This window comes from Rhinolophus sinicus, chromosome 12 (genome assembly GCF_057876585.1).
Source record: "Rhinolophus sinicus isolate RSI-liver-muscle chromosome 12, RSI-T2T, whole genome shotgun sequence".
NCBI lineage: Eukaryota > Metazoa > Chordata > Mammalia > Chiroptera > Rhinolophidae > Rhinolophus > Rhinolophus sinicus.
In genome coordinates, this window is record NC_142512.1 from 55005128 (window position 1) to 55028779 (window position 23652).

The 23652-nt window shown below is 53.4% G+C and overlaps 2 protein-coding genes across 5 annotated transcripts in view; both read right to left on the reverse strand.

The window, feature by feature from the left end:
• The window catches only part of CYTH1 (cytohesin 1), a 70075-nt gene extending 66087 nt beyond the window's left edge, over positions 1–3988 (reverse strand). Inside the window, exon 1 of the mRNA XM_088802431.1 lies at positions 3825–3988. Within this exon, the coding sequence (XP_088658557.1) occupies positions 3825–3846 (22 nt within the window). The 5' untranslated portion in view covers positions 3847–3988. The remainder of the gene's footprint in view (positions 1–3824) is intronic.
• A 9836-nt stretch (positions 3989–13824) lies between these two features.
• Positions 13825–23652, reverse strand: part of USP36 (ubiquitin specific peptidase 36) — a 35025-nt gene continuing 25197 nt past the window's right edge. For all 4 annotated transcript variants that reach the window (XM_019735675.3, XM_074320061.2, XM_088802432.1 and 1 more), the window contains exons 14-21: positions 21822–22490; positions 21133–21263; positions 18859–19425; positions 18228–18433; positions 17890–17991; positions 17192–17307; positions 16664–16814; positions 13825–15973 (exon numbers count right to left, since the gene is read on the reverse strand). In XM_019735675.3, the coding sequence (XP_019591234.3) occupies positions 16683–16814; positions 17192–17307; positions 17890–17991; positions 18228–18433; positions 18859–19425; positions 21133–21263; positions 21822–22490 (1923 nt within the window). In that variant the 3' untranslated portion in view covers positions 13825–15973; positions 16664–16682. The remainder of the gene's footprint in view (positions 15974–16663; positions 16815–17191; positions 17308–17889; positions 17992–18227; positions 18434–18858; positions 19426–21132; positions 21264–21821; positions 22491–23652) is intronic.

Sequence of the window (23652 nt, forward strand, 5' to 3'; positions counted from 1 at the left end):
ATTACGTGTATAATTAAATTTGAGAACAATGAGAGTCATCAATATGACAGAAAAACAAAGAAAGTTAGTTTGGCCCAGAGTCAAACAGATACAGAAAAGTGTTCCTGTTTCTGGTTGGGATGGAGATTTGAAGACAAGAACTCAAGCTCCCTGAATATTAACTTTTGCCACACGAACCTGGTTCAATTCGTCATGCCCTCAACAGTTGCTGAGCTGCTTCTGTTGGGTTCCAGGCCCCACGCTTGTTCTGAAGGCACAGACTCAGTGAACCAGCAAATGTCCCCTGAGCACAGGGGCCCCCACACACCATCCCACCGCAGTGCCCATGCACGCCCCTGCCCACACCTGTTTATCCTCTGCTCGTGGGCCCCCCAACCCCCCCTCCCCGGAGGATCACATCTGCACTCCTCACAGAAGCTTCTTTCTGAAAGGCCAATTCTCCCTCACGCTGCAGAACAGGGACAGGCCTGAAGCTAATAAAAAGCGAGAGGAGTGAAGCTGTGCTTGAGAAGTAAAGGCCTTGAACGGTACCGCGAGTTCGACGATTTTAAGAAACACGGTCAGAAATTGGATTATTTTGTCAGCGCTATGGTACATCCACGAACATTTGCAGTGTTACTACTGGATGACCCTGCCAGTCTCTACCTCCTCACAACCGGTCCTGAGAGAGGATGACACGGCACCCTCGACAGCAGCTTTCCTGGCATCAGAAGTGACGCAAGCTACGGACCCTCCAAAAGGGCACATTCACAACAACTTTCACGTACAACTTCCAAGGGCTCCAGAAGCCATTAAGGGACGGACTGCAGGTTCGAAATCTCTGCTCAAGTTCAGAAGTCACCAAGAGGAACAGAGTCACAGCCTTTTCTTGGGCAGGATATCCTATGATGGCAAAAGACCTCTTCCTTTTGCAAGTGAGCGGTGAAGCCCAGGAAGTACCGTGATCTAACAAGGAGGTAACGTAACCCTTACAAAAACCCTCCCAGTTATTTCACAGTGTTTAGGAAGAAACTGAGAGCGATAAAGACCAATTAGCCACAGGCAATATGAACATCTTTCTTAAAATGTCAATTGAGCTTTTAGAAAATCACTAAGTCCACATTTTTTCAAAGAAACACAGCTTTAAATGACTTTGTGACTTCTCCCCACCGCCCCACGCCTTCATAGCACAGCACACCACTCTACACGTGTAGTTGCCACCACATCGCACCTGTCTAATGAGCTAAGCACCTCAGTGTAAACAACTGGCTATTACAGGGGCGTCTACAGCAGGAAGGGCCTCTGAACTCCGAGGTGCAGTTCCTGGGGCCACACAGAACAAAGGGCATGCAGTGGAGTTTTTTGGTGCATTTCTGAAGTTTTCTTTAATTGAACAGGAAAACTCTAAAACTCGCTGACGTAGCCTTTCTTCAGCATATTGTGAGTTATGTTCTAAAGAGTTTTTTTAATGCAACAGTGGCAGCTAGGAAATCATAACCCATCTCCCCAGACACACCATCTTAAAAACAGTGGTTGTGGCCCAGCTGACTCTTGAAACCATGGAGATTCTGAAGGAGCCTGTGGACAGGGCATTTTAGGTGCTTTTTGAGTCCTTAGCAGACACTTTCTTTTTGAAATATGGAATCTGAGTCACTGTTGTCTCTCTCAAAGTAAATTCTCTGTAAAACTTATGAGGGAAATGGGCAGTTCTGGAAACTAAGGCCAACCTTAAAGAACTCACAATCTCATTCTTCATATCAGCGCCTTAAACCAGCAGGTACTTTTTGTGTGGTGAGCCTGTGGGTGGCGGATCTTCCTTAAATCCACCTTGCTGGTTCTCAAAAATACAAAGAAGTTGATTTTTTAATGTATAAAACAGAAGAATAACCCTTTTCCCCATCTTTATGTGTGGTCAGCAGAATAAGGACCCCCAAACATGTCCCTGTCCTAGTCCCCAGGACCTGGGAATGTGTCACTATAGGTGGCAACGGCAGACTGTCATTGCAAAATCAAGTTGCGGACCCTTACACTGATTATCCAGGTGGGTCCAATGGCATCACAAGGGTCCTTAGAAGGGGCAGAGGTCAGCGAGAAATGAGAAGATGCTACCCACTGGCTATGAGGCTGGGAGGGGCCTCTAGAAGCTGCAAAAGGCAAGGACACAGATGTTCCCCTAAAACCTTTCAGAAAGGACCCCAGCCCTGCACACACCTTGACTTTCGCCAGGTGAGACCAAATTTGGACTTCAACATAATACATTTATATCGTTTTGAGCCGCCCTGTTCATGCTTGTCTGTTACAGCAAGACCCTAGGAAAGGAATATACCCCGCTTCTATTTCACCCCCTTCCAAGTACGAATTCATGTCATGCCTGGTGGCAAAGAAATCATTGTACTAAAAGCAAGCAGACCAACAGCGTCCTGCCTCGCCTGGCGGGTAAGACCAGAAGAGGGCAAGAAGAAAGCATGGCAGGACACAGGGATCTGAGAGAGATCAAATGTCAAGAGAAGACAGAGAAAACAGCAGACAAAATGGAATGAGGTTTCTCATGGACAGAATCCTTTGGAACCTGCCAGTGGGTGATTTTTTTTTTTTTCAATCACAGACACACAAAAACACACATATGGCCTTTACTTGAAAGGTAACCAGGGGACATCTGATGGGCACCCATCCCAAACGTGCGCTGGACTTCAGGCTGTGAATGCGTCTTGAGAGCAGCTGTGCGGATCCCCCGTCTGTGGCTCAGGGTCAAGTTGCAGGTCAGAAACCCACCTCTTCGGGCCAGTCAAGGGTTTCTCAATGACTTACTTATAAACAAGCAGGAAACCTACATTAACCTGCGTTAGTCAATAAACCAGGATTTGGTTCCATTTAGCTGCATAAGCATTTTAAATTCTGCCCTATCTGTACTCTGCTACCAAACCACAAAAAGTCACCATTTGTTCCATTTGCCGTTCTTTCTGAAATTCCTCACGAATAAAATGTTAATAAATTGACTATAGCATTTCAAATAATCTTTTGCAACGCCTGCCATTTCAAGCTATTTGAGGGAGGACAACCCTCGCTGTTGGCCAACAGGTTTTAGGATGTTAGCTGAAGGAAAGCTGGAAACTGTGAGTTTTTGTCAAGTTTTCGCTATCTGTGTGGTGCAATTACTGTGCCGTGTCTATGAGCACAGCCGAAAATGCAAACTTGGGTCTCCGTCCCAGCACCTTGGAGCTCCAAAGACAGGTGTTTTGGATCAGCAGCCAATTTACAACGTAACGCGCTCAGCAATAATCAACCGGGACCTACCGGGCGACCGCTGGCCCCCGACAGCACCCTAGTCCCCGGTAACTTGGCCGCAGAAACACCCCGAGTGAAGCCTGTGCGCTTCGGAGCGACTTGCTGTTTTCTCATTTTGGTTTCAGACAAAGACGTGGACCGGGGCACACAACTTGCGAACAGCAAAAGGGCCGGAAACTACCGAGGACGCAGCCGGAGGCGCGGAGGAACCTGAACGTTCGCGGGGCGCCGCCAGGCCTGCGTCGGGTGACAGCGGCCCGAGACCCCGGCCCGGAGACCCCCGGCCCGGAGACCCCCGGTCCCTGCCCGGGAGACCCAGACGCTACGACCCCGGCGACCCCAGCCCTGCGACCTCCGGCTCCCGCCCCGGAGACCGGGGCGCCCCTCAGCCTCCCAGCGACCCCCGCCCTGCGGAGGCTTCCGCCCGGTCCGGCCCCCCGGGCTCGCGTCCCGCACCGCTGTTCCCGGGAAACGCGAGCCGCCAGAGGCGCCGCCGGGCGCCCGGCCCGGGAAGCGAGGAAGCAGAGGAGGGAGTGTCTGCCCTGCCGGGCCGTACTGACCGTAGCTGTCGTCCTCCTCCATGGTGCCGGTGCCGGTGCCGGTGCCGACGCCGGGCTCGCCGCTCCCTCGCGTGCCGCCGCGCCGGGCCCCGCTCGCCTCAGCAATGCTCGCAGCCCCGCCCCCGGCCCGCGCCTTCCGCGGGGCGCCCCGCCCGCCACGGCCAGCGTCCGCACCCCCCTGGCAAGCGGCCGCCTCCCGGCCCGCGCCTGCGCACGAGCGCCAGGCCCCGCCCCTGGGCCCACGGCCCCGCCCGCGCGCGCACTCCCTTCACCCCCCTCTCAACACCCCGGCCCCGCGGCACGCGGCCGCCTCCTGGCGCACGCCTGCGCACGCGTGCCCGCCCAGGCCCCGCCCCTCGCCCGAAGCCCCGCCCATCTCGCCCCGGCCGGCCTAGCAGGTTTCGGGTTTCACAAGGGCGGTGCGAGCCCTCCTCCTGGCGAATCCGGGCCGGCCCAGCGCGGGCCGCGCCGCGGCGCACGGAGGCCCAAGGTCGCGTCCCGGCCCTGAAGGTCAGGGTGGTCCTCGCCGACGTCAGCCGCGCGCGTCAGGCCCTCCCAGCGCGCGGGGAGAGCCGGGTCGTCGGCCAGAGGCCGCAGAGCGCTTGGCTTCATTTTGTCTGTGGTCCGAGCCTTAGCACAACGAATGTTGCGGATTCACTGCCTTTGTATTTCCTTTCATTGTCCTCTTTATTTACCTGGGTCACGTTTCAAAGGGAGGCACCTCGTCTCCCAGCGTTTCAGGATTTCAGTGACCCTGATTCAGGCACCTCGTAAATCGCACGTTTCTAGACTTCCCCGCGTGTTTTATTTGCGGCTGGAGGGGCGCTCAGCGCAAGACCCCGGAAATGCCACAGGACCCCTCGGTCTCCATCAGAGGTGAGACCCCGCTCATAACCTAGCTCTTTACTGGCCGACCCCAAAATGTGCCTCCCAGGATTTCTCCATTGTTTTGGACACAAAGAAAAGTCATTTCCTCGCATGGAAAAGTAATCAGGGAATGAAGAATCTCTGCTTTCATCCCAGATCTGCTCTGTTGAGCCTTGGGACGTGGGCAAACGCCTCAACCCCCTGGATCTGTTTCCCACCCACAAAATGCAGCCTCTGCCTACAAAATCCAGCCTTCCGCCCAGAATTGATCTCTGAAGTGACGCATCTGTCGCCGACTTACTTCTCCGCAGCTATCGGCATTCTGTTAAATGAGCTGGATTTCAACACAGTCCAAGGAACCCTAATGTTTATGTCCTGCCGGGGTGCAGCTCTGGCCCACCCTTCTGGTGGCTAAGAAAATGGCCCATTCACAAACAAGCAGCCCTCTTAAATCTCATGGACTGACTGACCCAGCCTTTGGTGGAGAAACTTGAGGTCCCCGGAAAGTCTAAGGTGGTCTCTATTTCCTTAGGCACTTCCCCCAGATGCTTCTTTTGAATAATTCCAGAAATTAGGCACTTACTTCCCTTGTATAGATTTTTACCCTTCTCCTAACAGGTTGGTTCTGGTGAACTCAGGAGCTTAAAGTTGCACTGACTTCACCACACTTTCCAGTTTTACAGGGGACATTAGACAGGGAGTCACATTTTGGCCCCATGTATCCTTGCGGTTTGATGGGTATGCTCAGTGATCCAGCTGCATTTCGTTCCTATCGGCCTGGATTTGGACACTTGTAGAGTCACTCCGCTTTGTCTGGAGAGTCTCCCTTCATCACAGTGGAGCAGAGACTCGGTGTTGGCCACCTGCTCCCTTTACTACCATGTTTCCCGAAAATAAGACCTAGCCGGACAGTCAGCTGTAATGCGTCTTTTGGAGCAAAAAATTAATAAACGACCTGATACATCTATTCTATTCTATTCTATTCTATTCTATTCTATTCTATTCTATTCTATTCTATTCTATTCTATTCTATTCTATTCAAGACCCAGTCTTATATTGTAATAAAATAAGACCGCATTTTATATTAATTTTTGCTCCAAAAAATGCATTAGAGCTGATTGTCTGGCTAGGTCTTATTTTCGGGGAAACACGGTACTCTCTACCCCAGTCCCCAGAAGGGTCCAGGCATTCTCCAGCTGGCTTTCTAACCTTAGCAGTAGGCAGGTGTCACTTGCCATGGGAACTTTTGCTCAATGACCAAAACTCAGGAAAGAAAGCAATTCAGATCCCATGTTAATTCTCAGTACCACCACTCCCAGCTTGTTATCTGAACTCCCAAATCCAGTAGATATGATACTAATCACCTCGATTAGCATGGTACTTGACAGTTACAAATCCCCTTAACTTAGATTGTTTCATTACCACAGTGTTTTCAATTACAGGTCCGGACTCTTTATGTTTGAGAAACCAATCATTAAAGGAAGAGAAGATAGAAATGAATGGGGAAACAACAGTATCTGTCATGTAATAAGGGTAATGTTTGTTTTTGGTTGTGTAGGAAGGCACACAAGTGTCCCCTCGGTAGGGCGTACAATGTATTTCTGACTGTGGGTCACTGTCGGGACACTCCATTGGATCCCATTCCTGACAGAGATTGTTAGTCATTATTTCCCAACCTCCGACCTGGAGACCGAGGCTCACGGAGTCCTGGGAGCTTCCCAGCAACTTGTGTCCTCAGCCCCTGGAGTGTAACAAGACCTCAGAGAGGAAGGCCAGAGCGGGAAGCGCTGCAGGCGCGGTGGTGAGGATCATTTCAGCCCCCTGCCTCCCAGCAGCCTCACTGTTCTTCAGAGAACCTTGAAAATGGGTCAGAGCTCCCTGCAGGCCTCACTGTCTGTGGTCAGTCGACCTTCGTGGTTGACACCCCTAACAACATTTTTTTTAAGTTGGTGCCTCCCTTCTGCCATCCTGCCTTCTCAAACATCGGAATTACAAAGGATGTCTTTTAAGCAGAGGTAACCCAGAGTATATTTTTTTCCTGTGCTTATACAGCGGTGTTTCAAAGTTCTTCAGAAACAATCTCACTATTCAACAGGGTCCAAGTTACCAGATTACACTTTCCTACAAGGGAACACCCACAGGCTTTAAAAAGGTGGAGGCTGATTTCAGAATCTACCAACATGAGAAGGTTCCCAAGCCATGTGAAGTGAAAAAAGCAAGGACACCACGGTGGTGCATAGTATATTTCCAATTGTAATACAAATTCATGTATATGTGATACACATTTGTGGACAGAAAAAAGGGGTCTGAGGAAAGTAACCTCACATGGTGATCTGACCATAAATTCCTCACTGGACAGGTCATGGAGGGGAGTCACAGCCCAGGCCTGTAATATTTTTGGTGAAAGGTTTTAAGCCAGCCCTGTCCACTATTCTTGGGCACCCTTTGAAATGCCAGGAGTAATACCCCTCGAAGAGGGTACTAACCCCCAGGGAGCACATAATCTTAACTGTCCCGTAATCCAGTCCCCGCCTCGCTTTCCCCCATCTCCATGTCATCTTCCTAATGTGCCCTCCTTAATTTCAAATGTATAAAAGAAGCTGCAGAATTGTTATACCCTGAGCATTTCAGATCTTGCTCCCGGCATATGGCGTCAGTTTGGCTCAAATAAACTCATAAAATTCTCAATAGGTTTGGACGCACTTACGTCAATATATTTATACTTGTATATACAGACATTCAACAAATATTTGTTTTGGGGCTTGTGGTGTGCCAGGCACTGTCCCCAGGTACTGGGGACACATCAGTGAAGAGAGTGACTGGAAAGCCTTGCCCTCCAGTGGCTTCCATGCAGGTGGACAAGCATGGATTTCACTAGCAGGGTACAGAAGGGACCGGTAGCCACCCTGCCTCTGGGAGGAGAGCCGGTTGCCATGAAAAGAGGAGTGAGGGACTCTTCATTCCACACCCTCCCATACTGTTAGGGGTTGAGCTGTGTCCCCCCAAAAGATATATTGAAGCCCTAACCCCCAGTACCCGTGAATCGTGGCCTTATTTGAAATAGGGTCTTGGCAGATGTAACCAAGTTGAGGTCATTGAGGTGGCCCTACTTCTCTGACTGGTATCCTCATAAGAAGAGATCAGGACACAGAGACACACAGAGAAGGTCATGTAAAGACGGAGGCAGAGATCAGGGTGATGTGGCCAGAAGCCAAGGGACCCCAGAAGCTGGAAGAGGCCAAGAAGAACTCCTCTAGAGCCAGCAGAGGGAGCACAGCCCTGCTCAAAGCTTCTTTCAGACCCTTGGCCTCCAGACCGGTGAGGGAATCCATTTCTGATGTTTTAAGCGCCCCCCAGTTTGTGGGACTTTGTTATAGCAGCCCTGGGACATACATAGCTATTAAATTATATACCATATACATGGGTTGCCTATTTTAAATTCATGTTTGAAATAAAAGTTTTAGAGGGTGCTCAGATACTTGGCAAAGGCATTTTGTTACCTTTCTATCCTCTCTCCTGCCCTGTTGTATCTGGTTCCTTGTTCTCAAACAAATGATTCTACTTCCTCGCCTTTCTTTTCTCCCGTTAGGATGAGTGAGGCAGCAGGGGCGCCAGGAAGAAGGTGCAAGCTGGAGGGTCTCTTGAGAAAGGGGACACTGTCTTCACTCTGTATGAGCACCTCACTCCCCCACGTACTGAAGGAACAGGGGGAGGAAAGAAGGGCGAAGGGCAAAACCCAGAGAAGCTCAGGTCCACGGGCTGCTGAGGCCAACAGAACCACAGGAAATCGTGACATCCTGAGCCCCACCCCCCTCGACAGAATTGTAAGCCCCTTCCTCAGGAGCAGCAGCTCAAAGCTCTGCCAAGGCCAGAGGTGGGGGTGGGCGGGGCAGCGAGGGCGGAGAAATCCCTCCGGGTGAGGAGCAGAAGAGTGGCTTAGCTGGGCCTGCCAGCCGGGACGGCACCTGCTCAACCCCTATGTGAGCCCTTAGAGTGACCTGAGACCAAGGTGACAGGGTGACCGACAGCAGCTCTTGTAGTGGGGTGGGTGCAAGGCATTCAATTCAGACGACAGCTGGGGAGCGCCCTTGTCTGACACACCAGCCTGCAGTCTGCACTCTGGGGGGCAGGTGGTGGGAAAGAAAGGGTGCTTGGAGGGAGTGAGCCCACAAACCAAATCGCTCACACAGGCCGAGATTGGGGCATTGTCTTGCTTTGAAAGCCCCCAGATTTTATTTTGCTAAAGCTTGCAATTTCTTCTTTATGTGAGTGGCACTTAAAATCTGTTTGTAATGGAACTTGATTGTATCCAGCTGTCACCAAGTGTTCCCATGCCACCCAAAAGACAGCTGGCCACGTGCCACACAGTTAGGCTTTCACTTTAGATAGAGGAGCGAATGCTCTAGTTCCTGCCAGACTTTGCCAAAACGTTTTCACTTGTGAAAAAAAACACAACAAAGCGGGTGGGAGGGGTGTTGGGGGGGAGGCTCTGGCTCAGGGAGAACGGGTGTAAGAATTTCCGAGCCAGTGGGTGACACGGATGGCATCCAAATGCATGGTCACACATTACGCTTCCTTAAACAGCTTTTCCAGTTCACTCATTCAAGAAAGATTTCCTGAGTGCCTGGGAGTGCTGGGCCCTGCTGGGGACAATGACCACTGGTCCCTGCCAATGGGAGGTGTCTAACTGTGGCCACGTAAGACGGAGAACAGCAGAGTGAATAATACATGTAAAGGGAGAGAAAAAGTACATGAGCACAGATAGTTTTTAATACTGTAAGAGCAAAAAACCACATAAAGGTACCTTTTAACAATCCCAACTGAAAAAGCCTTTGGTTTAAGGAAACACACATGCATTTCCTACACACCCTTCACCGCATGCACCTGCCTCGTCCTTAGGTTCTGTGTGTTAACACCTGTTCCGGCGATGGTAAGAAGCCACGGCAGACCCCTATTAGAACACAGGCCTTGCCCCCCTGTCTGGTCCTTCTACAGGAAGTCATGATCCCAGCCTGACTCCCACGTCACTCCGCCTGAATCCTTTTCAAGCAGGAAGAGTAGGCAGCAGCTTTGCCTTGAGGAAGCCACTGCGTGAGCTCACCCGGGCCCCTAGCAGAGGCCCTTTTCCTGGAGTCCTACACTATTTCCCAAGGAAGGACGTCTTACTGGGTGGCTGCCCGAGGCCTTCAGCGGACAGTGGAGACTAAAGAGGCAGGAGAGTCTAGATCACAAAATGCAGCAGATGGCATATTATCTGACTGGTGGGGCGGGGGGGCTTGCATCAGGGAATGATTTGATTAGGGCTTCTTGTCTTAAAAGGCTGTCCTGGGGGCCGGCCAGGAAAGTGGAGCTGGTTGCAGAACTGGTTAGAAGACTTGAGTCCAGAAGAAAAAGGGTGGTGACTCAAAGCGAGAGCCAGGCGGTGGGAGCAGGAAAGGGGGAAGGAATTTCAAGACAGCCAGGAAGAAAGAGGAGACTCCCATCACTGCTGTGGGGCGACTAGAGGAAGGTGCGGAGGGTGGCAGCCATGTTTCTGGCTTTGGCGACAAGGTAGATGGTGGGGCCCGGCGAGGGCAGGGACACAGCAGGAGCAGGACGCAGGCGAGAGGAGCGTAGAGAAAACATCGGATTTGGACCCGGCCGTGAATTTGCCAGGAGGAGATCCAGGAAAGACATTCAGCGGGATATACTGCCAGAGGCCACGGATTTAATATTTAATATTTAAGGGAGAGGGGGGTGACCAGTGTCAAATCCTGATAGGAAATCGCGGCCAATGCCCATCAAACTTGGGACGGGACACCGAGGGGAGTGAGGAGGGCGGAAGGCAGACTAAGAACTCTGGAGGATAAAGCAGAGGGAGCGCACTGAAGCTGAACGAGGGACAGGGGGTCGGGAGGGGACACAGGAACCAGGCGGCCTTTTCAGGACAGCAGGCACCTGACCAGCTTTGTGAGCGAAGGAAGGGGGCAGAGTGACACAGGAGGCATGCAGGGCAGTTACTGCAGCACGGTCCCCCAAGAGGTGGAGGGGGTGGCCAAGAGCAGGGGTGCCAGCCCTACGGGGGACCTCATCCAGGTCCACAGTGGGGGGCCCCACACAGGGCTGAGGGTAAACACCTGTACATGTGACTTCCTTCCCAAACTCCCACCCCGACCGAGCACCCCCATGAGAACCGTCAGATCGGAACACTGGTCTCCGAGTGTGGCCCTGCCAGCAGCAGCATCTCCATGCCCTGGAAACGTGTCAGAAATGCACTTTCTAGGGGTGGCCGGTTAGCTCAGTTGGTGAGAGCGTGGTGCTGGTAGCACCAAGGTTGCCGGTTCCATCCCCGCATGGGCCACTGGGAGCTGTGCCCTCCTTAAAAAAAAAGCACCGTCTCAGGCCCTACCCCAGTGGGGCTGAAGCAGAATGGGGGGGAATGGGACCCTGCAACCTCTGTGGTAACGCAGTTGCCCAGCAGAATCACTGGGAAAGGCTTTACCGGCGTAAGCCTCGCCCCTGCGGTTCTGACTTTGTCGTGTTAGGTTTAAATAACTCTTAAAAGATGGAAGAACAGATGGGGAACGAGAGAAGCTGGTTCCAGGTTTCTTTTTCACGCGTTTTGTTGTTTATTTTGGAGGGGGAGTGGGGTTCTTGTAATGGGATTAGAAAGCATTTGCCAAGATTGATGGGCACACTGGCCGGAGGAGAACGAGAATGTTTGGAACAACCACTGACGGATGGGGACGGCGCTGTCTGAGGACCAGGACGGAATCTCAAAGGGCAAGCAGAGCTAAGGAAGACGGGCAACCTGCAGGCACCCGCTGTTCCTGACGCACAAGTGGGAGGAAGGGGCAGGCCGGACGGCCCAGCAGGGTCTGGCTCCTGCAGGCCTGCGTGTGGGATAAAGGGATGAGGTCCCGAGGGGACCCACTACTGAGCACCTCCCGAGTGTCGGCGTCACGTGCTCTCCTCACAGCCACCCGAGGACGACGGCCACCTGCCGTTTTACCCACGTTCTGTCTACACCGAGGCTGTCGCGCTACCAGGACTCGGCAGAGATTCACAGCCTGGCCGTCCTCGCTCTACCTGACCACCCGGCACTTTACTGGGCTGGTCACGCTCTCGGCGACAGTCACGCTGACATCGGGTCCAGACCGTCTACAGAGATGCCCAGCTGGCTCTCAGGGTGTCCAAACACCTGCACTTTTTCTTAATAGGAAACTCAAAGGTCACGGGCCGTCTGTTTCTCACACCTGCAATTCTCCCTCGGTTCCCTGTGCTGATAACATGCAAAGCAGCTCAGGCGTAGCTGCATTACTGCCACGGAATCTGTCACCCACCTAGAGACCTGCTTGACACCAAGGGCCAGGCACCTGCCTCTCTGGTACTTCCTGGCCTGACCACTCTGCTACCCGAGCCAGAGGTCATCTGACGGCACCCTGACCTTCCCATCTTATCTGTTTTCTCTTCGTCCTAGCTCCAAATAGCCAAGTGACTCTACCTGTCCTGTCACTGCCAATGTCCGAGCTCCAGCCTTGGATACTTCTTGGCCGGCCTGTTGGACTGGTCATTCTCACAGGGTTTCTCCACTCCATCCCCACCCCCCAGGCCTTCACGTCCACTGCCATCAGCCGTGGGTGTCCAAAAGCAAAGCAGACCTTGTAATACCTTTGCAGAAAACAATGCAGGAGCTTGCCGTAACTCTCAAGACCTACAGAGGATGGCATGACATTCGTGCCCAATTACCAACCAAATCACACCGTGTGCTTTCACTCTGGCGACTGACAGCGTTACTCAAGGAAGCGGGGCAGGCGGAGGCTCCCGTCTGTCTGTCTGTCCGTGGCACCACCTCACCCCCAAGGCCACACCTCCTGTGGTTCCTACTCGGAGCTCAGTCCTGCCCCCGAGACCACCGGCCACCTGTGAGAAATTTGGCCTTGTTCGTCTTTACCTGCGCCCAGTACCACCAGTTTGGAAACAGTGAAGCAGCTCTGGTCGTGCCTGGATGACCACCGTGCCGAGCTATACCGCAACCCCAACCCCTCGGTCTCAGAGCCGCACCCCAGCCACTGCCCTGCCTGTGATTTGGAGGCTTTGGACATGAGCTTGGCTGGTCAGACAGGCCTCTGACCTGCAGTAACCCCAAACTCTCTCCCACCCTGCTGTGTACCCCCTTCGGTTTGGGTCCAGTGCTGCCTCACCTCATTGGTTCTTACTTTGTTTTCCTTTTTGAGCCGTTTGACCAAAGCCTCACGGTGACCAGGACAGAGCGAGTCCCTGTTTGAAGGGCACGGTTGGGTGGGGAGCTCTGGGGAGTCACTTTGACGGAAAGAGGTAAGGGGCCACAACTGCCCAGTGGTATTTAGTGCAGAACCCACCGCCTGGAACCCTCCTCTACCCAGAATGGCTTTAGTGTGTCACCCACTTACAGGTGCTGTTCTTGCCAAATGGATCCTCCTGGTCACGGGTACCTCTGCAGGGATGTGCTGCTTCTCTTGGCCTCACCAGAACTTCTAGGACACTCGATCTCAGCCAAACCCTGACCCTCCTGCTCAACAAAGACGGCCCGACCTGACAAGCCCAGCAATCTCCATGTGACCCCAAGTTACATTCCTGTAAGGACAGTGAATTCCAGTCCACACAAAGAGCAAGTCTTGCTCACCACGCCCTCCACCCTGCGGCTGAAGCTGCTGGCCGTCCGGCCGGCCAGGCAGGATGACAGGCGTCCATCACACCGAAGGCTTGTGTCGCTCTCGCCAACCATGAGGAAAGCTCGCAGTTTCCTGAAACCTGTTATTGCTGCCTCACCTTTCCCCACAGAAATCTCATTTTTCAGCGAAAGAAATTTCAGCCAGCAAACCTCCGTGGAATGATCATGTTTCCTCAACATCGTGCTCACTGAAAATCACCCACCAGCCTTAGCGGGCCCCTTCCGAGGAGTCCTGTCTTCTTCAAGTTCAGTAAATGTACCTGTTAGTACACTTGAACAAGGCTCTTTACTCCCTTCTTAGGAAGGCCTGCTGAAGACACTCACTCCCCACTCACTGACAAGTCACCTGGAAGTCACAGGATGACAGTGGGAAAACAAAGTGGGAGGTGGAATATACCTTTTTAAATATCAAAGGAACAGAAACAAAGACACAGGCAGGACTCACAAAAAGTCGTTATTTTATTGCACCAAGATCTTGGCAACATCTGGGGCTCCTCGGCCCTGGAGCGAAGGTGCAGAGCATGGGGGCGCAGACCTCCACACACAGGTGACAGCGGGCTGCCACCGCCTGGAGAGGCAGAGGGCACAGGACACCTGGAGAGGCAGCCCCTCCTGCAGACCCCTGCTCCCCGCACCGCTCCACGTTAAACACGAAGTTAAATTAACCCAGATTCTAAGTCAACCAAGTGACCGCTATTATAAAAGCTCTAGTTATTTATATATATTTATATATGTACACGTCACTAGAATTTGGACTAATTTTCTGGGCCCATCCTTTCCCTTCCTAGTTTGGCTGATGGTTTTGTAGGAGGGGAGGACTCCGCCCACCTAACAGTGATAAGCTCAGCACTGTCTTAGGGAAAACAAATGTGTTTTCCTGGGGAAAAGGTTTTAAAGTTACACAGTGAAGAAGGAAGGAGGAGAGGAGAGAGAGAGAAAGGAGATCAATTCTGTGCTAGTAGACAACAGAATTTCTTTGTCAACCAGGGAACATTACAGAAAAACATGGCCGGGGAAATAGCCAGCACAGGAATGAATGTCCACACCTCACTGCAAGAGGGGAAAACCCTGCCCCTAAAGGCACGTGGCTCCCCTCCAGAGATGACAAGGGACAGAGCCACAGAGCATTGGGGTGGGCCCCGCATCTCTGAGCAGGTGTGGGTGGCATGCTGAAACCAGGTCTCTGAAAAGGGCAAAAGGCCCCCGACCAGTGTGCACAGAACCCCGTTCACTTTCTGCTGGCATCAGAAGTGGCCTGAGGGCAAGCCACAGGTATTATTCTTCCCGCCTTTTTAAAAGAGAAAATAATAAATACCAGCAAGAACCACCCACAAGAAAAAATGAACACATCTCTCTCCCTGTATAGGAAACGTAACACTTTCTTCAACAGCACTCGGATCATGGAGACCCCAGAGGTATCGGCAAAGCCAAGTGAGGAGGAGAAGGCACGGGGGGGTGGGGGTGGGGCCCTGGAGGCCTCGGCATCCTCAGGCCAAGAACCACTCTGTGAACCGGTCCACGCATGACGTTTCCCGGAGGAAAGGAAGCAGAGGCATACACTGAGGAATGATTTTCAGATTTACTTCTGTATCTTCTACGGGTCGTTCGTCTGTTTTCCGGAAAAACATCACCCTTAACTGAGGATTTCCCATAATTATTAAATTATAAGTTTGCAGGCACAGCTTGAGCAAGATTAAAAAATGATCTCAAGTTATACAATCATCTAAATTCAAAAGCACTCACAAAATTGAGCAAAGAAAGCCAGTATTTGCATATTAGGGAAAGGAAACGTATTGCTAATGGAAGCCACAGGCCTGGTCAAAAATAAACGGTATATGTTAAGTAGTAAAATAAAAGGAGGGTTCTACCCCACGACCACCACCTCCATAAAGACCCACAGTTACTGCAGCTGCAGGGGAAGGTTCGGGAAAGCCCTTCAGAATGAACAGCAGCCTGAAGAGCAGAGGCGTCGGCACGGAGTTCAAGCCCCCACCCCGCCCCAAAACAGCCACCTGCTCTCCAGAGATGGTTGTTTCTCGCAAGGGAGAGATGTACTGGCAGGGCTGCCCCCGACTCCAGGAAAGGGAGAGGTGGCAGTGTGGGGCCGGCCTTGGCTCTTACTTCCTGAGGGAGGACAGGTAAGGCATACAGACAGAGCCCCACCCTGAGGGGACAGGGAGGGGCAGGGCACAGGGCGAGAGGCAGCACCAGCCACCAGGAGCAGGTGATGGATAGCTCACCGAGAAGAACAACCAACCACACATGGTCTTCGTAAGGGCTCTCAGGGACACTCGGTGACAGGTGTGGCCACCATTCTCTCCTGCTCTCTCCCACGGCCCCGGTCAGGACGCCGCTGTCATGTCCCAGCCGCTGTGCTGCCTGCCACCTGCTCCACACGTCACCGTGTGGTTTGTCACGGTTGTGTCGTGTCACGAGAGGTCCTGATGCAGGGAAGCCAGAGCCTCTGCACGGTCCTCCCACGGTGGCTCACCGTGCAGAGCCCAGGGGTGACAGAGCCAGCAGGGTCCACAAGGCTGCTCTTCAGTCCAGGCGGACAGTTCCCAGGAAGGGACGCTCCATCTCCGGGAGTCTGGAGGGCAAATAGCAGCGACCCCGACAGAGAACTGAGACCCTGAGAGTTCCCACCACCCCTCCCGTGCGCGGCCAACACACAGTGATACGGGACACTACATGGAGCCTGGAGACGCAGCACAGTCCTGCCCTGCAAGTGACCAGTGTGTGCACACTCCACAGCGCCCACACACACACCACACAGCACTCACACTGTACACATGACACACACCACACTCAACACAACACACACACCACAAACACACACACGACACACACCACAATCACCACACATAACACACACCACACTCAAACACATCTCACACTGTACACGACACACACACTGTACACGACACATCACACACACACAGAACTCACACTACACGACACACACACAACACACATCACTCACACACGACACATCAGTCACGTGACACTCACATTCATACACACCACACACACGCCACACATCACACTCACATGACACTCACACACGACACATACACACCCACACATCACACACACAGCACTCACACCACACATGATACACACAGAACACATACAACACACATAGACTCACACGTAGCATTCACACTCACAACACACACTACACAGAAGACACATACACCACACACACAACACTACACACATTACACGCACACTCACAAACACACACACATACCACACACACACTCAACCCCACACTGACCTAGATTGTCAGCAGCGACTCAGCGGCGGTAGCTGAGGCTGGCGGCCTTGGCTGGATGAGTCACAGACCAAAAGTTCCTTCTACTCTGAAGCTTCTGGAAGGCGTTGAAGTTTCTTTTCTTCTCTCTCTTGAATTTTCTAATTTTCTTTTCCTGTATCAAGAATCATAGGTGTCACAATTGCCACAAAGGGCTCTCCCCTGGCCCCGCTGCTCCTATGTGCGGGCACGACTCTCCCTGAGCTACGTAACCCACAGGTTTACTCCTCTCGTGGCCTGTGGGAGGCCCCCGCACTTCACTGCTGAAGGAACAGAAGCAGCTGGGGACCGACGCCTTGCCCATGGCCACACAACATTCAGAGCGGCCACGCAGCATTGGACCTGGGCCTCTGGCTCCAGTCTGGCCCTCGACCACTTTACAACACTGCCGGCCACTTCACATGGCCCCGTGAGGTCAGGTGCCCCCGGGCCCGGCCCTCAGCCAAGCTGCCCCAAGGGCCCGGCACGCGTGCGGTCGGTCGTACACCATACCTTCCCGCAATCAACCTCTTCGTCCCAGTCGTCGATCACGGTGGCTGTGCGGGCCACCCTGCTGTCCTGAACAGCATCCCGGCTAACGGCCGACACCTCGCCGTCCCACGTCAACACTACAACAACAGACACACGTGCGTGGGCACCTCTGCGGAGTCCCAGCTACCCTCATTATTGAAGATGTCTGCGTGACACCTTTCGGTAAAGGTGGACCTGCAGAGAAGGGCAGGGGAGGCACAGGGGGATCTCCGGAGTGCAGGAGGGTCTATGATTCTGTCGCTTGAAAGTAAGCATTGTCAACTCTGCTAAAACAACCCACGAAGTTTAGTTCTTTAAGCCCACGCTCTCACTTGAGAAACAAAGATCTCATGAATTATAAAACTTACGTTCCCAATGAGAACTCACGCACGGCTGCTGGGCCAGTGTTTCAGTCTCCTCCCTCCCCGCTCGGCCTGCCCTGCCCAGAGGTGCACGTTCTGCTCTCTCGCCTGCCCACAGACCCAGGGAGAAGCTATTCTGGATCCTTCCACAGATGAAACCCACCCGCAGAGACAGTTTCTTGACCTTTGTGCAATGTTTGTGGGGGTCAGAGAGGATGTTGAATCCCCTTCCCGTCTTTAAAGCTGAGCGCCTCCTGCACTGCAGGCCCCCGGCACCCCAGCAGCCACTCAGACAGGTACACTGGGGTCACACAGTACCTTTCTTCCCATAAGCTTTATCAGATGAGTATTTGAGCAATTCCTGGACCACGTCGGATTCTCGCTCTCTGTTCCAGGATAGCAGAGGAGCCTGTTCCAGCCCTACAAGCACAGAAACATGTATGTACATTTAAAAAAACACCGTGGAGACGATCCCGCACCTTTTGTTTACAGCAGAATTCCAGAACTTACTCACGGTAAATTCTTTCAAGGTGTAAAAGTGAGCTCTTTCCCCCACCTGACAAAGGCGTTGCTGGTTACGTCACTGGGGGTGAGGCCTTGCACTTGCCCCCAGCTCCCTTCCTTCCCCCCAGTGTGGCCCCCACCCAGGTGCACACCTGCGCGGTCCTCAGGGCGCTGACCATTCACAGCAGGCAGGGCGCTCCCAGGGCTGGCAGAGCCCCTCTGCCTGTCGCCCTGCCATCCTGCCCCCTGCTCGTTCCCTGCTCCTTCCTGCTGTGACTCCTGCTTCCTTTTTCTCTTTTTCTTCTTCCCTGGAGATGCTGCAGTGGCCTCTGGCTCAAGGACATCCGAGGGAGGGCAGCTACAGGGAAGTCAGAGTCAACAGTCAGCTCCGAGCAAACGAGGGTGAGCGCCCCACTACCTTCGGCTGGCACGAGCCTCAGCCCTGCACAATAGCCACCCTGACCCTGACCAGGGGCACGAAGCGTGCTGGTGTCCACAGACACAGGCACACATGAGGGACGTTAAAGAGACGAGGACAACTGCCTTTCCAATCCTGACCGAAGGAGTCCCACACACCGGGGCACACGACTGCAGAGCCTGGCCAGCTGGGGTCAGGTGACCACCCCGCACACAGTGTTGGCCAGGTCTGGCATGCTGCCGCCCACCTGCTGGCCCACTGACACCGTTTATGACACGTTCACGCTCTCGAGTCCGGAGGCAGCACCCTGCCTCTCCAGACGACACCCCCGGGAGTGGACGGGTGTGCCTCGCTCCTGCTCTCACCTGTGCCAAGGTGGGTCCTGGTGGAAGCAGTCTCCTCTGCCCAGGCCCTCCGTTCCCTTCCTCCTCCTCTTCTTGCTGCTCACGTGGGGGCCGTCTGTCCCGCACCCCACTTGCCAACCGTTCACCAGGCGCTGGCAGCCCTCTTCCTCCGGCCTGTCCGTCAGCAGCTCTGCCCGGCTCTGCCTCCTGCACTCGGGGCCCCAGTGCTGTCCCTGCATCTGCCCTTCCTGTGGGGGGGCAGCGTCCGAGTCCTCTGGGCGCTTCCTCTTCCTCTTCCTCCTCTTCCTGGGGGGGGCCACTGCCTCCCCCGCCTCTGAGCCCCACCCCGGCATCTCTCCTGAGCGGTTCCTTTTCCTCTTCTTACAGAGGCTCTGGGGGCGCTCCCTGGCCTCCGGCAGTTGGTATGGAGGGACCCTGAAGCCCCCATTGACCTGAGGCAGGGGAGCAGAGGTGGAGTCCTGTGGGCCTGATGTCTGGAGAGGCTGGGGGCTACCGGGCAGTGTCGCAGGGTGGGGGCTGAGGGGGGGCTTCAGATGACTGGATGATCTGGGAGCAGGTGAAACAGCCCTGTAAGGATAGACGGACGGTGAGGACGGGCTGTTCTGAGACGCAGGCAGAGCTCTTCCTTCCCACCTGCCCTCACCCCCCCTTCAGCTAGACCCTGTGAATCTCGGGTAGACACAAATCACACGTACATTAGAAAGACAGGCAAACAGTAAAACTCAAATCTACTTAAGATCAAAGTTAATAAAAATGGTTATGTATCTCTTAGTTTCTTGTCAGCAAGCAGTTCAAAGTATTTTTGCAAACTCTAATGTTTCCGATATGCAATACGAGTGTGTTACGAGGGGAAAGCTTCACCAAGCTCTGTTACAGCCCCCACACGCCTCCCGTGTTCAGCACGGGGAGGGAGCCTCATAGGAGAGGCAGGTGCAGGCCCAGACACCTTCCACTGGGATTTTCCCCTGAAATGCGGGGTTCAGGAAACTCAGGGAAACAGACTTTACAGCCAGATGGGTGAGGGACGGGATCCAGAACGATGTCTAGACGGGTCAGACTCTGGGACCTACGTCCGGCTCACTGCATGACCTCGGAAAGGTGAACGCTCTACTCCGAACCACGACTTTCTCATTCGTAAAGGACTAACAATAACGCCTATCTCGGCGGGTTACTGAAACAAAAAGGACTTTTATCATTATCTAAACCAGAATAAGCTACGACGGCCATACAAACTGTACGACATCTTACTACTTAGTCTGTGTTTCTGGGATTTTGAAAAAAGGCTGTATGTCAAGGAAACAGAAAATATACCCCCCAAAATCCCTTAAATGTTTAAGGACCTGCCATGTGCAAAAATACTGTGCTAGGTATAGTGGTGTGTAACTGAGAGAGGGAGGCCGTGGGGCGCTGGGTGAGGGGACCCTGGGTCCAACAGCGCCCCCCCCCCCCCCCCGTGTGGGAGGGCCACCAGAGTGGAGGGGCGGGAGGGCACACCCCTGACCATGACCAACACTAAACCCCCTCAAACCACCTCATGGCCTCGCCGCATCTCCCTTCCTTCCTTCCTTCCTCCCCAGCTGCCACAGGGCTGGACAGCCGCATCAGACAGCCCTTTATCAGTAATTCTCAGCTTTCTGCCACTTGACACACTAAGCGAGATGAGCACAGTGGTGTCTACCAGGCCGGAAGACAGGACCCGCACCTCCAGGGAGGGCGTCATCAGGCCGCCAGGACACCAGGAGGGCGTCCCACAGCGCCCACACACCTGCGGCCCTGCTCGAACAGCCAGCGTGAAGCAGACAGAGCAAGGGACGGTCCCTAACCAGGGAGGCCTGGGGGGCGAAAGAGACAAAGCCCGTCCGCACTCCGAGATGAGCCTGGAGAGCACGGTTTGGGAGATGCAAGAAGACGCCCCTCACCAAATTCACAGGCCCGAGCCCACGCGGGGTCTGTCTGTCAGGAGCTTCTGCCCTTCTCTCCTACTGTGGGGTCCTGTCCTGAGGCTGGGGAGGGGCCACAGGACAGATCAATTCAGAGTCACCACATGGATGTGGCAGGAAGATGGAAAATGAAGACAAAAGGAAAAGAACCAGGACCGCAGAGATCCAAGCTCCCTGACCAGGTGTTAACAGCAAGAAATGGGCGCAGGACAGCGCCCTGTACCTGTCCAGCTGCGCCCCTGTCCGTCCTGCGGGCGGTCACCCTGCAGCTCTTCGCCAGCTGAGCGCATGTGAGCCACGGGGGGAGCGGCTAGCCAGGAGGGCCCGCGCTTACCTGGTTGTGCGGACAGGCCAGGTGCAGGCGACGGCGGGGTGAGTGGCTTTCCTGGGGTAGGTGAGGTCGGAGAATGGTGAGGGGGGAGGTGCATGGAGGTCACTGCCGGTTGCCCTCCGCAGGGTGCTGGCCTGCAGTTATTGACATAAATAAAAACTTGGTGGTCTAAAAAAGGTTGCCGTGAGTGAAGAGGGGAAATAAATGTAGAAACATAAAAAATAAAAAAATAAATAAAAGAGCCCAGAGAGCAGGATGAGGGGACGGGAGGAAAACAAGGGGGAAGTGAAGGGTGGGGGATGATAGAAGAAGAATCAGAAGTGTTTTTGGTTAGAAACAAAAAGGAAAAAAGGAAGGACATTTCAACAAACACCTCGGCACGACCCTTCCGTCACCGAGCTCCAGAGGTGCTGGCGCCCGGTCCTCCCTCGGAGGCTCCTGTAGGAGACCCGTCCACAGACCGACAGGGAGACCCGCTATCTCATCTCCATCAGACACATGCAGTGACATCAGGTCACCAGAGTTCCCTGAACCCCCGTCTTCACCCCGAGACAGCCCGTCGCCTGGGGATGCCCGGGAGGCCTGAAACCGCCTGCTCCTCTGGCTCGAGGGACGCCCACAGTTCCCCACGCCCCTAAACCAAACCCCTACTGACGCGTGTGCTTCCCACGACAAAACTCCCGCACACCTACCTTCTTGGCAGAGAGGGCCAGTTTCTTGGCTGGTGGAGGAGACATGGTGTTTGCAGGCTCGGTGGCGGTGTTGCTCAGGACGGGGGACCTTGGCTTCACGGCCTTGGAGTCTCCCCGACCCGGCAGCGCTCTGGAGGGGGCAGCAGCAGAAGTCGTTCCCTGAGAATCACAGAAGCGGGCGCCGCTCTTGGGGGTGTGGGGGGCCTGGGCGGGGTCGCTGCTGGCGGAGTGCTCCGGGCTGGAACTCTCGAGGTCGGAGCCCTCGGTGGTGCTCTTGGGCCCGTGCCCGTTGGCAGTCACTGCAGCCAGGAGCTTGGGTGAGGTAGAGAGGACGGAGCCCCTGCCGTCCCAGGAGCCCAGCCTGCGGCTCTCACACCGGCTGCCACTCAGGTCGCTGCCACCATGGAACCCCTGAGAAGTTTTGAGAGCTGGGGAGAAGTGCTGTAGGGGAGCTGATTTCTTGACTTTCTTTCCAGGCTCATCCAGAATGGTCGGCAGGTGGGAGGGTGTTTTAGACAGTCTTGGGGAAGGGGAGCCTGCGGGCAGCCTTGGGGGAGCGTATCCATTCTGAGACTTCAGGCCCAACAAGGAGCCGTTCCTGGACACGGGCATGCCAGTCTCTTCAGTGGTCTGCAGCTTTTTCATCGTCATCGTTGCAGGGTCTTGTCTCTAAAAGACAGCACAGCAGGGGCCCGATCAGAACCGAGACTCTTCCCACGAGGGGGAAGCATGTGCTAGCAGCAGGCAGGGTCTCTGCTGGGCAACTCAGGCGAATGATCTATATGGACACACAGTAATGCCACGCTCACTTCTCTAAACAAGTTTAGTATCTTGTGAGTTGTGTACATATGGGCATGTCTCTTTATAATCATCTGTACTATGAAAGCAGTACATTTCATCGAGGTTTGAGAGATACAAAAAAGTACAAAGAAAAAAATTTACCAAAGTTCCATCGCTTAAACATAACCACTGAAAATGCTTAAACATAACCACTGAAAACGAGTTTTCTCCTTCTGGTCTTTTCCACTGACTGGTTTTGGTGGGCACAGGAGAAACCAGTCAGTTTCAGCTGAACGCTAGGCTATGGCCAGAGCTAGGCTATGGCCGGAGCGTCCCCAGTGATGCTCTCAGTGACAGTCTGTGAGGTTTGACTAGCAACCACCTCGTTGTATCCAGTTTCCTTAAACTACATTGTCTGGAGTAGTCACTGAAGCTAACAAGCTAACAACCCCACACTAAGCCCCTCCCCACCATCTTCCCCTGCACAGAACTCATTACAATTGTGTCTACATCTGTTACTCTGTATTCAAATGCCCCAGGAGGCCTGAATATGGACTGTTTACTAGCATTACAAACTTCCCAGTAAGTTCAGGGTCTTGTAGAGTCTGTGCTTAAAAAACTGTTGAATGAACAAAGACTGAATCTTTTTCTGTATGAGTATTTATTCCATATTAATTTTTTAGAAATGAATTACTACTGGGCGATGAATATTTTCATGAACTCTGATGCATATTGACAAGCTGCCATTTACTGGACTCTAACAAGCAAGTATTTCTTTTTCAAATATTCATTAATTGGGTACCGTTTGTGGCTCTCAACACTTTAACATTCATATCTTTTGCACAGGCACCAGAGTGATTTTAAGTCACTTGAAGGAGTTCTTGACATGTTACAAATCGTAACTTTCGTTGCAAATATTTTTAGAAATGTTATTTGTAATCATTTACATACAAAAATTCAAATTTTAGCTTAGACAGCTTATAATTTGTTCTTGTTTTATCTCTCAATTTTAAGCTTACAGTCTTCCCTCTTCCAGAGGTTTACTAAGAAC